We start from the raw sequence: 12,752 nt of genomic DNA, 5'->3' as shown, positions 1-12,752 counted from the left end.
CTTCTGGGACTTTGTGCTTTCTCGATTATATATTTGCTGAGCCTAGCTTACATTTAGGACAAAGGTGGGTCATGCCAACACTAGTTATTGCATTTAGGACAAAGGAAGGTAGCCGCTGTAGACTGTACATTCTCCTCCATGCAAGAAGAACCACTAATTAATGAGGCACAGAATGCAAGAAGAGAACCACCAATTAAGCAGCAGTAAGCACACTACGATGTTCAAATAAATATAAAAATATAAAAATATTATTATATTGCTCTAGTCCCTAGAACACGGGGCATCCTTTGACGGCAATTCCAGGTGCGGTGGGGCATGATGCCAGTGTGCAGTGATCAAGAACTTCGCTGGCACCCCACCAGTGCAAGTTTCTGTTTTCATTCTGGAGCGCAAAGAAGAGCAAGACCCCCATAAACGCTGTCCCTGCATCCAGTGAAGCTGACAACACATAGTTGTACTTCTGCCACCAGTTCTTCCTGTATTTAAACACAAAGTAGTTGAAGATGGTTCCGGTGATAAGCCAGCTTGCTATGTTTGTAGGGGTCGCCGGAGGCATGCCGGCGAACCCGTATGAGATCACAGGCACATTGATGAGGGGAATCCACTTCTTGTCAGGGAATATCTTGCTGAGCACCCATACTGGCACTGGTAGCACTGCTCCAATGAGGAACAACCACACTAAGTTTCGGTACAGCCCGCCGTGACCGAAAAGCCGACCGGGACCAACGAGCCCCCATATTACTGAAGCGTCAAAGGTGACCCTGTATTTAGGACAAGTCCATGGACTATCAGGATGCAATGATTCCACGTCGCAGATGTTCTCAATGCTATCTAACATCCACCATGCTACACCCAGGTTCACAATCCCTGCTATAACGGTTCCTACAAGCTGCAAAGTAGTCAAAAATAATAATAATAATAATTATGTGTTATATATATATATGCTACACTTCACTGCAGCAATGCATTGACCAGAAAATGAATAACTTAAATTAATTAAAGTACCTGAGCGGTGTACATGCATCTGGGTGGTATTTTCATGTAATGGCCGAGCTTGAGGTCGGAGAGGAAGGCCAGAGCATGGATAGTGCTTATGCGTCCATATATCTTGAACAGGAGGTTGGCAATGGGCTTTCCAGGGAGGACATAACCAATCATGAACTGCGCTATAATATCATACCCAGGTTGCTGTGTGAACAACATAACATCCATGTTTTGATTTCATCAGTAACAGCAGATGAATGTTAAGTATAGATATATAGTTTGCTTAATAAGAAGTAAGAACAAGAGCCCCGCCCCACCTGATTTGTGGTGGCTTGGATGACTCCAATGGGAAGAGTAACCACCCAAGCCAATCCAAAAGCAAAGAGCATGCCCCACCATGGCAGCTGCACATCCTCTTTCCAGATGAATGACATCAACAGTGAGAAAATTATGCTTCCTGCTAAAAGGATAAGGAACCACCACTGAGGAACTTGCTTGTAATTCCTCATGAGCTTGGCATGGATATCCAGCTTCACAGAACTCATGGCTGACTTGCTTTGCTTCCATATATCACTGCACAAGTGCATAGCATTTAAATACAATTATATCATCAGTTAAGTTTAGTCTTATGGAAACAAGCAAATTAATTATTAATTTAGTTATATTATATACAACCTTCCATGGAAGAGTAAGACATGGGTAATGGTTGCAGTAAACCGGGCGAAACCTGAACCAATAGACAGTGCAAACAGAGGGCTGAGATAGAGCTTCCCATAATTTTCATATGCTGCTACATTGAGATCAAAGTCTGGTGTCAATATCTTGGTTGTATCATACTTCTGCCCTGTGGTGGTGAAGAGCTGATTGGAGAATATGGGGAACTTCCGAGCATCGAAAGTGTCGAACTTCCAGTAGCACAAAGGAACTATAATGTAGATGAACATTATGAAACCGACAGCTACATTGAGAATGGAGGAAAATGGAGTAACCAAAGGGCTGCCATGGTATGCAGATATGCCAGCCCAGTCCAGAGTGAAAGCACCAACTCCTAGACCGTGATAACCTGATCCTATTTGCTGAGCAGTAATGCTATGAGGCCACACCAAGCACACCCATGAAAAGAAGGTCAACATGGGGAAGAGATAGCCCGGCAGAGCATAGTAAGCAAAGCTCGCCACAAAGAATATAAGGAAGAACTGCATCCTTGTTGGTCCTTTTGACTTGGCATCCTTCTCATGTAGAGCCCTGGGACAACAAGAGTCAGTCAATCTTCTTGTTATAAGTACTAGTTAGCCTTTAAATTATATGACATTTTAATAAATGATTATGACCAAGCTTTGGAACAATCACAAGCCATAACCAACACTCGTTTCAGCATCTACCTTTTTCTTCTTCTTTTTCTTCTTCTTCTTCTTCTTCTTCTTCTTATCAAGTATCAAGTATCAAGTATCAACATTAACTTTGATGGTGAAGGATGACTATTCCCCATCACTTAATTCTTTGTCAGCATTCTCTAGTATTGAATATTCTCATTCTAAAGCAGGGGAGAAGAAAAGGAAGCCTAACAAGTAACTAGTAAGACTTTCACAAGAACCTTTTAGCTTTGTCCATGAGAAAGACATGCACTAAAAATGACACTTTATATGCTCTTGTAACTAACATTAGATTACTAGATATCAAAAAATCCTTATCCACATAATTATACAGCCAAGTTACTTATTGTCTTATTCTTATTGTATTGTTTTGTTTTGTTTTGTTTTTCATGACAATTTAGTCATAAATATATGACAATATATCTCAGTGTAGTGTAACGGGTGACCACAGCAAGCATTACAAGCAGATAGGACAAAATTATAATAATCTCAAAAATAAGGAAGAGGAGAAGTGACCTGAAGAGAGAAACCTGAGCAAGATTAGAAGGCCACCACATTTCAACAGGCTCAACCAGATACCTTCTCAGCATTCCAGCCCATCCATATCCCAATATCTGCACCAATACAGAAAAACAAAAACATAATGAATAAGAAATGAAGATAAGTAGTTTGATATCATGGTTAGTTCTGGATATAAAAATCAATATATAGTCTATTGATTTTTTATTTTACTTATATAGACTTTGAAACCTCTTAAACACAATTAAAACCTTGGATATGATGGAGATCTAATCCCATATCAACATCTGTCAATTAAAATTAGATATTAGTTCAAAGGAGCATTGATTGGTGGTTTCTTTTCATAGTCAAAGGAAGAATGATTGAACAATTCTGAGATGATTGAACTCGTGCGTTAATTTTCAAGAGACCTCTAATTTCTTCAAAAACAAACAAAAGAATGTAGTATGTCAGGAATGTCATGTCGCCACCCGCCACCAACTTAATAGTCCTTTCATTCACTTAACAATACTGTCCACCATCTTGATTGCTCCAGGGAAAGAAAGCATATATATATATATATTCATTTGAATCAAATTAAAAAATTAACATTTTTTTTTTAATCTGAACAAACGACAGATCAAAATAGATTGGGGGGTAAATAAAATAATATTTTTTTTTTATAGATGGTCAAATAAACCATTAGGTTGAAAAACTATTAGGAGAAAATAAGAAGTAAATATTTTCCAAAAGAAAATATGAAAAACTCTGTGAAAGCTTGGAGGAGCCAAAAATGAGAACCCATGAAGCATCAACTCCACTTGACTAACCAGAATTTGCTCATTTTGCCAATATATATATATATATATATATATGGAAAACTAAAATTAATTTAACAGGGTAAAAGCTCATCGTACAGCAATTAGTCAAAATAATTTTATTAACTAAAAAAAAACTTGCCATCATGTTGTAAATATAATTAAGAGAATAAAAAACAGAAGGGAAACTAACTAAGCAAAAGCCTAACCACACCATTTAAAAATAAGGAAAAAAAAAGCAGCAAATTTTACAAATAGATCCGTAATTACAATAAAATAAAAATTTATTGAAAATGCTATTCAGGAACTAACAAAAACAAAACATAAATATATATATATATATACAAAAATCAAAATTTCCAGCAAAGAAATAAATAAATAAATAATAAAAAAAGAAAGAAAGAAAGAAAGAAAGAAAGGAAGAAAAAAGGGATGAAATAATAGAGAGAAGAGAACCTGACCTGAGTAGTGAGGACAATGAGAATGCCACAAAGAAAGCTTAGGGTTTGCTTATAATAGGCCTTCATGACGGTGATGGCTCCAATGGAGTAAGCATCTCCGCCCCCAATAGAAACCCCACAATTGGCGAAAATGGTGATAATCACATGCTCCTTGATATTGAACGGCCCTGGATTTAGGTTAAAGGTCCAAATTCTGAAAAGGGTGACTTGCCTATTTGGAAGAGTGGCGGCCATGAAGCGGCCGATGGGGAGAACGGCGATTTGCATAAGAATGGCGGAGATGGTGAGGGGTTGGGTCCGGAAAGTGAAGAAGGTGTTGAGGAAGATGAGGAGGACGCAGGAGGTGATACCCAGACTCCATGCCCGGAATGTCATCACTGGAAGTGAGGGATCATCAGTCTCCGGCACCACTAGGGCTACTTCCTCAATTGGGCACCTCTCCGTCTCCTCGCTCGGAGCTTTCGAAGCCATTTAATTAATTATTTGCAATACTAGTCTAGTCTAGTAGTAGTAGTAGTAGTAGTAGATATATATATATATATATCTGGAATATGGGATATGGAATATGGATGAGTGCTGCCTGTGAGGCTATATATATATATATATCATATAATAGCAATGAAGAAGAAGAAGAAGAAGAAGAGCTGATGAGTGTTTCTTATTTAATTTATTTTATTTATCAAAGAGAAAATACCACGTAAATGACCACATTGCCCTTGTTAATCAATGAATAACTACAATCACCAATAATAATAATATTAATAATAAAGAGGTAAGGTTAAAGGACAAGATGGGGTGGGACTGTGGGAGTGATGGAAATGGACATGAATGAATAGGAATCTTTGGGGTGGAGGAGGAGGAAAAGACACAGAGATCTGAAAGAAATAATTTAGTTTGTCATGAGTCTGGAGTCAAAAAGTGGAGAGAAAGAAATAGACTAAGCTTGTTTGTTAGTAGTCCATGGATGAGTGAGTGAGTGAGTGGTCACGAGCAGCCATCACCAAAGACTCTGAATGAATTAAGGGACTAATGTTGATCTGACCACCGATGGGCAATGGCAATCATCATAAATATATAGAGTAGACACACACTGTATAATTTATTTATCATTGGTTTTTTTTATAATTATATATATATATATATGATTTAGAGAGAGAGGGGAAGAAGCAGGGGTATATTGGACATTTAAGAGAAGCACGATGGGGGAGTGTGAAAGAAAAGGCTCCGGGTTGGGCAGAACGTGGTGGTCACGGGGTGCGCGACGGCGGCACACGTTTGGATCGGTTTGAGACTCTCGGACGGTGTGATTGGGTTCTAATGGGGCCAGTATGTACTGCCACGTCCTTTATGATCGACTAGTCTTGCCATCAAACGTGGCGTTCTTTCTCTATATATCTTTCCAATACTGTACAACGACTAAACAGTCTAACAGTAACAGCATGATTGATTATGAAGGATTCCTGCGGGGCCCACCAGCGCTAATCTTAAAGAAAAGCATGGTGATGGTGGAGGTGATCCACCGGGCAACGTTTGAGTGGATTGGGTGTATGTGGTCCTTCACTCCAACCAAGCGTTGTCACTGACCAATGACCATTGCGTTCGACGTTGACTCACAAGTCGTCTTTGTTGACCTCATCGATCTGGTACTGGTACCCCCCACGGCCCCACCCTTAATCTGACCCTTCTCTCTGACCATGCAATTAACTTGGTTCGGTTCAGCTGGATATTTCTTCCTTTTTTTTTTTTAATTTAAAAACCAGTCTAACATAAAAATTTATACATGCAATAATAATAATAATAATAATGAGATGTTGGCAAATAATTGAAGAAAATAGAGTCCTTGTCCCTACACGTACAGAGATGGAGAATATTATATAAGAAACAAAATTTAAAAACAATATATATATATATAATGGCATGCATCCAGATCATATCCAATTAAGAGGCAAGAATTGGGGGAGTGTACTACCTGGAACAATGCAAAACTAAAGAAAGAGACATGTTTTAATAATCCACAGACTGATATATGATAAACAATGAGTCATTTTCTCTGTCGTCTCACTACCATGCATCTTACTTACTCCGTTCCATGTCAAGTGGATCAGAGAGAGGACGTACTTGGTTGTTTTTTCTATTTTTTTTTTTCTTCTTATTTTGGCATTAGAATTGTTTTATATATTTATCCCATAATATTATTGTTATCCTTCGAGTGAAAAGAAAACATGTTGTTATAATGCATGGATATTGTTTTGTCTATTTAATTAAAAAGGACAAGTAAATCATTGGAATACTAAAATGCACGATGATTAATTAGTTCACAAGATAAACATTGAAAGTATGACTGCTGTTTGTTTGCATGCAATTTGGGGGAGGGCACAACTTAGGAACCACGTTAGTCCAAATTCTTCTTTTTAATAACTATATATATATATATATATATTACCGTCTTATTGGGAAACAAACAAGCTTATCAACTCATCTTGCTTAATTAATCAAAATACAGCTGTATCTTGTCCTTAATCCATGCTCAATCATGTGATATCTTTAAGAAGGAGCTTATATAATATATGTATATATTTATGTTTTGAGCTCTTATCATTAATTTGTAGTCTTATGAATGATGCCTTGAAGAACACAATCAATGAGTTCAATAGAGCACAGAGGTCAAGTTATATATATATATATATATGTTGATTGTTAAGTGAGAAATAATAATTTATTCATAATCTACAACATAAACGTTGTATTTAATTAATTAATTACTGGCCCAACACGTTGTCCCTGAGCTTGCAATTGGTGTGCGTACGTACAGTGAAGGGCGTACAAACAGGATGAGGAGGGAGAAAGCTTTCCATTAATATTATATAAGTTTATAACTACTTAATTTGTTGTTTTATGAATGATGAAGAAATTGAAAGTTAAAAAAGCCAAGTTGAATAGTGGATGCAGTGTACTATCAGCGAAAGTGAAGAAAGATCAACTAGAAAGAAAGAAAGAAAATATTTTTCAAATGTTACCAGATAACAAAATTATAAAAAATTATATAGTTTTTTTTTCTTTCAGAAAAATGTAAATAAAAATTTTACAAGGGGTTGAGTGTAATTATGCAGTTGAGAATTGAACAATTTTCAAAGGCTATAATATGGAAAAAATCCAACTTTTTAAAGGATATTTTTCATACACAACCTTATAAAAAATATAAATTACAAAAAACATTCTCTTTCAAATAATAAAAATCAAATTTTATAGAGAGTAAAAGAGTAATCTCATAACTAGGATTTGGTTAATTTTCAGAAATTATAGTAAATAAAAAACGTTTTGAATGAATATTTTTCATATACAAACTTGTATAAAATATAAACTATAGAATCATTTAAAAATAAAAAAATAAAAAAAAGATCTTATAGGGGGTTAAATATAATTTTGTGATTAGGATTTGAACAATTTTCAAAGGTTATAATAAGGGAAAAAAAAAACTCAAATTTTTGAATGAATAGTTTTTCACATGTAATCCCACAAAATGTATAAACTAAAGGTTTTCCTCTTTCAAAGAATAAAATTAAAAATTTTAAAAAGATTAATAATAATTTTAAAATTGGGATTTGAAAAATTTTAAAGGCTATATTAAAGGAAAAAACTTTCAAATTTTGGAATGACATTTTTGATATAAAATCATATTTAAATGGAAAAAAAATTGTGATTTGGCTAATTTTTGGGAAAAAATACTCAAACTTTTTGAATGGTTATTTTCATTTACATGCTCGTGTAATATATATATATATATATATATAATTTTCCTTCAAAGAAATTTATATGGGTTTAAATATAACTTTATAATTAAAATTCGAGCACTTTTCAAAGGATATAATAAGAAAAGATAGTTCAAGTTTTGAATGGGTAATTTTCACCTATAACCCTACAAAAAGTATAAATTATAAAAAAAATCTCATTTCGAGAATAAATTAAAAATTTTACAAGGGGTTAAGTATAATTTTAAATTTGGGATTTGAGAAATTTTTAAAGGTAAAGAAAAATCTCCAACTTTTTGAATAATATTTTTCATATATAACCCTATAAAAAATATAAATCACAAAAAAAAAATTCTTTTAGAAAATAAAATAAAGCTTTTGGGTAATTTTATGGTTGAGATTTGTGTAATTTACAAAGGCTATGGTATGGGAAAAAACTAAAAGATTATGAATGGGTGTTTTCATATATAATCCTCCAGAAAGCATGAATTACGAAAATCTTTTTATTTCAAAGAATAAAAATAAAAATGTTATAAGGGGTGTAACTTTGTAATTAAGATTTGGATTTTGACTAGAGTAATGAAAAATGTTTAACCTTTTAAATGGATAGTTTTCATGTATAACCTTATAAAAAGTATTAATTACTAAAAAAAATTTTATTTCAAAGAAGAAAGTTAAAAAATGTATATGGAGTTAAGTGTAATTTTATAACTGAGACTTGGATATTCTCAAAGGCTATATAGTAATTAAAAAAAAAAATCATATTTTTGAATAGGAAATTTCATATATAATCTTGTTAAAAAGATATTACAAAAATCTCACTTTTAAAAAATATAAATAAGATTTTATAGGGGTTAAGTGTATCTTTTTATTGATTTTTTTTTTTAATTTTCAAAGTATGGAATAAAAGAAAGCAATGAAAAAACTTCGTCTTTTTTTATGGATGTTTTTTTTAATATAAAGGCTGTAAAAAGTATAAATTATTAAAAAAACATTTTTTTTCATAAACAAAAAATTTATAAGGGGTTAAGTGTGATTTTTTTATTGAGATTTTAGCAATTTTCCAAGTGGTAGTAAAAGAAAAAACTTCATTTGTTTTAATGAATTTTTATATATTTAAATATATATATATAATCATGTAAAAAAAAATATAATTTATAAAGTTTGTTTTCAATGAGTAAAAATAATTTTAAAAAAAATCAAGCATTTAAATGTAATTCTGTCATTGGACTTGGTAATTTTGAGAGAGCTCAATATTAAGGGGAAAAAAACTCTCATCGAAAGAAAGAAAGAGAAAGTGTCATTGTTTTCATGTAAAGTAGTGAGTGGTCACACAAGATTCTTCTTGAACATGTGATTGAGAGGTAGCAAGAGATCTATCTATTAACTCATCAACAGTGATCAATGTTTCAATGGAAATAGAATTCACTAGCTACCATCCATGGAAAAAAAAAATGGCATCAGATTCCATATTGTTATGATCATGACTGGAAGGAATATGTTGATTAAAATGATAAGGCTATCCTTTAATATATATATATATATTCATTCATGATATGTATAAAGGAATAAGACTTTATTTCTCTCACCATGACGTACCTCTGCATGTTTATAATACTCCACATATATATACACATGACTAGTTTCTTAATTAATGAACAGATGGATGGAATCTAATGGTAAGTCTAGCAATAGGACCACTATTGCACCGCCCATACATGACCCAAAGTGAATCTAAACCCACATATAAACAACACAAGTGGCGGTCCAATGTATAAAAATGGCTATTTTTTATTTGTTTATTTCTTTTTCTTTTTTTGATAATTATAAAAAAATCGCATATCAGAGATATATATATATATACACACGTGAGTTGAGATTCAAACTGTTTTATCAATAATACACAAATATCTTATACAGTGTTAATAACCTAAATGGCTGTTGGTCCTATATTGTTTTTTTAAAAATTTTTATTTGTTTTTTTTTTAATTTATAAATAATATTATATATTATCAGATTGGGCTTTAAATTAGTTGATTAGTTTCAATGCCGGCCCACGTGGTTGGTTTCGTGATTTGAGGAATTTATAGGGGTATTTGTGTCATAATACTCATCGTGATATCTCCTCGAGCAAAGAGAGGCGGAAGCGCGAGAGAGGTAGCGAAAGCTCCCTAATCTCCTCCTCCTCTCGCTCTATCTCCGCCGAAATACTCTTGTTCGATTTCTTCATCAAAGTTATATCTTTTCCTTTTTTTCCGGGCTCTTGTGCCCCGGTGGTTGTTGAAATCCATGTTTGTCTGTCATCCATGGATCCGTCTCTGAGCCAATCCGCTCCATCTGTCGAAGAACACGAGTGGGGTGAGATCGATTTTGTGTTTTTTTTTTCATCTAAAATTCTGATTTTTAGGTATTTTTTAAGAAATTTTATATTTGCGTTGTTGTTGTTGTTGTTGTTGTTGTTGTTGTTGTTGTTGTTCGGATTGGTGAAGTTATAAATCCAATGATGGTTATCTGGATGTTAATTTGATGTTTGGGACTGAAAGGTCTCACTTTTACTATTTTATTTCCTTTTTTTTTTCCTGTATGATCAGTTGGTGATGTGCAGTATATTCTGTTTCAATCCACTGCTAATGGACTTATCTTCGTTTGGATCGTTCTACCAATTTGGACAATTTATCTATTTATTTTTAATCATTTTTGTGCTATATAGTGTTGTTCATATCAACAGAGTGGTGTGGTGACACAATGCCAATGGACCAAATGGAAAGATATGCTTCTGATATCCAAAACGTGTCTAAAATTCTTAGCTGTTGGACTATTGGAAGTCTTTTTCCATTGTGAATTGTGTGGGGATGAATCATTGTATCCACTTTGGAGGTCTGAGGCATGATGATATCTGAGCAGAAACACTAGTGTGTTTGGTCTTGCAAACCATGCATGTGAATATTGGAGATGAATAGAAAGAGATGAGTATCAAAAAACAAATATATATATATATATATATATTAAAGGAGTCTGTTCTCACTGAATCAAGAAAACTCTAGATGGAAATTAGGATTACTAGTTTGTTCCTAAAGTTTTAGAATCCTTCACCATCATGAGCCATGCTTTAATTTGCGTTATATATATACATATATATATATATATATATTATTCTCAATCAGATGTCATTAATCAGTACATTACTAAAGTCTAAGTCTGACAACTGAATGATTGCAGAACAAGAGAGTTCCAGATCCAATTTAGGCATGATCAATGGTCAAACTCCTCCGTTTTTATGGCTTGAACTGTTGGTCAGATTCCTTGGTAGACAGTTAGCAATGTCAACTAATGATCCTATCCATGTCAAATGCAAAGGGGTTGGCTTTGCTGTGCACTTTGACTTTGGGTAGGAAGGAAGATCAAGCTTCCTGAACAATTGATCAGCCAAAATAGTTGTGCAAAAAGGCCCGTACAGAGGAATGTTAGGAAATTTGTAAAACTGATAACCAAATTGGGTTTTAAATTGCAGAGAGTAAACATTCTACTTTGCCATTGACCATACTTTCTGCAACTTCTGTTTCAACCAAACATCTGACAAACTCAAGTCATACATGCAAGCTTGTTGTAGTCTCATTGATGATCCATTAATACCTGAAAAGACTTCCGAAGGATTTTATGTTTTTTTAACCCTTATTATGCAACTAGTTCTTACTTGTATAAAACATTCTTTATGTGAAAGTTTATGGTATGGTCATCTGTTAAAACCTCGAGTAGTTGTCTACTATCAGATGCAAACTTTGAGGTAATCTTACGGAGTCTAGGACAGGAAAAAGCATGATGCCACATGACACACATGATTAACTGAATTGTTTGTGTTGGTCACATTATGTAATTTATCTTTAATTTGTCATCTGGACACGGTACATGGTTTTTCTGGTGGTCTGGTTTTCATATTGTCCTAGCAATCTAAATTGTTTGGAAACTTAATATGACAATGACATTCTTAATTGACTGTTAAGTGGTAGCCTGAGTGTCAGTCATGGCTTCATAATGAGCTCCTGCTGGTTAAAACCAAACTTTACTGATTGAGATGGTTTTTATGCAACAGACAGTGAAGATTTTGTGATCCCGAGCTTGTCTATTGAGGACTCTGACTTCATTAACAACAATGTTCCTGTAGTGAGGGATCCTAAAGTTCCACCACAGGTAAGGTCTCTTTTTGTTAAGGTGTCATCTTTTTTACTTTGAAGAAATCAGGGATTGATTTGAATGTCCTCTACTTCTCTATGCTTAGAAACAGATAATCAAGGAGGAAGAGAAGATATACTTGGGGCCTCACGGTGCGCCACCTTCTCAAACCAAACAACCAGAGCTCCCGACGGCTACTGGCTATAAGCAGAAATTGAAGCATAGAGTGAAGGTAGCGGATCGTAAGTTTCGTGGGACAGGGCGAGAAAACAAGGTGGAAACTTTGCGAGAGCTAGTAGGCAGTAAGGTAAGCAACAGTTACAGCACCGGCACCATGTCAAAGGGTTCACCTCGTGATTGGCTCGATCCGCATTGCCATGAATCTCAGTTTGATAAATACTCCCGCTGAAAATCATAATCAAGTGAACTTATAGAAGACAATTTGCAATTAAGCAAACTCCTTTCTGGTTAAGGTTATGTCTCAGTATTGCAGATATTGGTTATCAGTTGGTGTCTGTGCTTGCTTGCTACATTATATCTATCTTATGTTATTCCAGAATATATTACTCTTTTCTTGGGGTTTTTCATATCTTTCTGTCTTTTATGGGATGTCTGTTGGTTAGTATTTCTTTGTTTGAAAATATCAACCTATTGCTGGCTAAATTTTTATAGCTTATTAGCTTAGTATATCAAATAGTA

The 12,752-nt window shown here is 34.1% G+C and overlaps 2 protein-coding genes across 3 annotated transcripts; one reads left to right on the top strand and one right to left on the bottom strand.

The window, feature by feature from the left end:
* Positions 1-67: 67 nt before the first annotated feature.
* On the bottom strand, positions 68-4,712 carry LOC120267029 (oligopeptide transporter 3). The gene is made up of 6 exons (XM_039274707.1): positions 4,135-4,712; positions 2,874-2,971; positions 1,660-2,229; positions 1,302-1,557; positions 1,006-1,188; positions 68-889 (listed from the first exon to the last, which is right to left on the bottom strand). Exons 1-6 carry the CDS (start codon positions 4,603-4,605, stop codon positions 269-271), a joined length of 2,199 nt encoding a protein of 732 aa, XP_039130641.1. The 5' UTR covers positions 4,606-4,712; the 3' UTR covers positions 68-268.
* Positions 4,713-10,012: 5,300 nt separating this feature from the next.
* Positions 10,013-12,629, top strand: LOC120266470. 2 transcript variants are annotated; one of them, XM_039274102.1, is made up of 3 exons: positions 10,013-10,241; positions 11,974-12,071; positions 12,166-12,629. In XM_039274102.1, the coding sequence occupies exons 1-3, from the start codon at positions 10,190-10,192 to the stop codon at positions 12,460-12,462; spliced, it is 447 nt and encodes a 148-aa protein (XP_039130036.1). In that variant the 5' UTR covers positions 10,013-10,189; the 3' UTR covers positions 12,463-12,629. The 2 variants fall into 2 exon arrangements, with proteins under 2 accessions (XP_039130036.1, XP_039130035.1); XM_039274101.1 differs by having other exon boundaries at positions 10,015-10,241; positions 12,160-12,629.
* The last annotated feature ends 123 nt before the right edge of the window (positions 12,630-12,752 follow it).

The sequence above is a fragment of the Dioscorea cayenensis genome, chromosome 8 (genome assembly GCF_009730915.1).
Source record: "Dioscorea cayenensis subsp. rotundata cultivar TDr96_F1 chromosome 8, TDr96_F1_v2_PseudoChromosome.rev07_lg8_w22 25.fasta, whole genome shotgun sequence".
Lineage (NCBI taxonomy): Eukaryota > Viridiplantae > Streptophyta > Magnoliopsida > Dioscoreales > Dioscoreaceae > Dioscorea > Dioscorea cayenensis.
The sequence above is the reverse complement of the archived record's forward strand: the minus strand, read 5'-3'. Positions and strand labels throughout refer to the sequence as shown.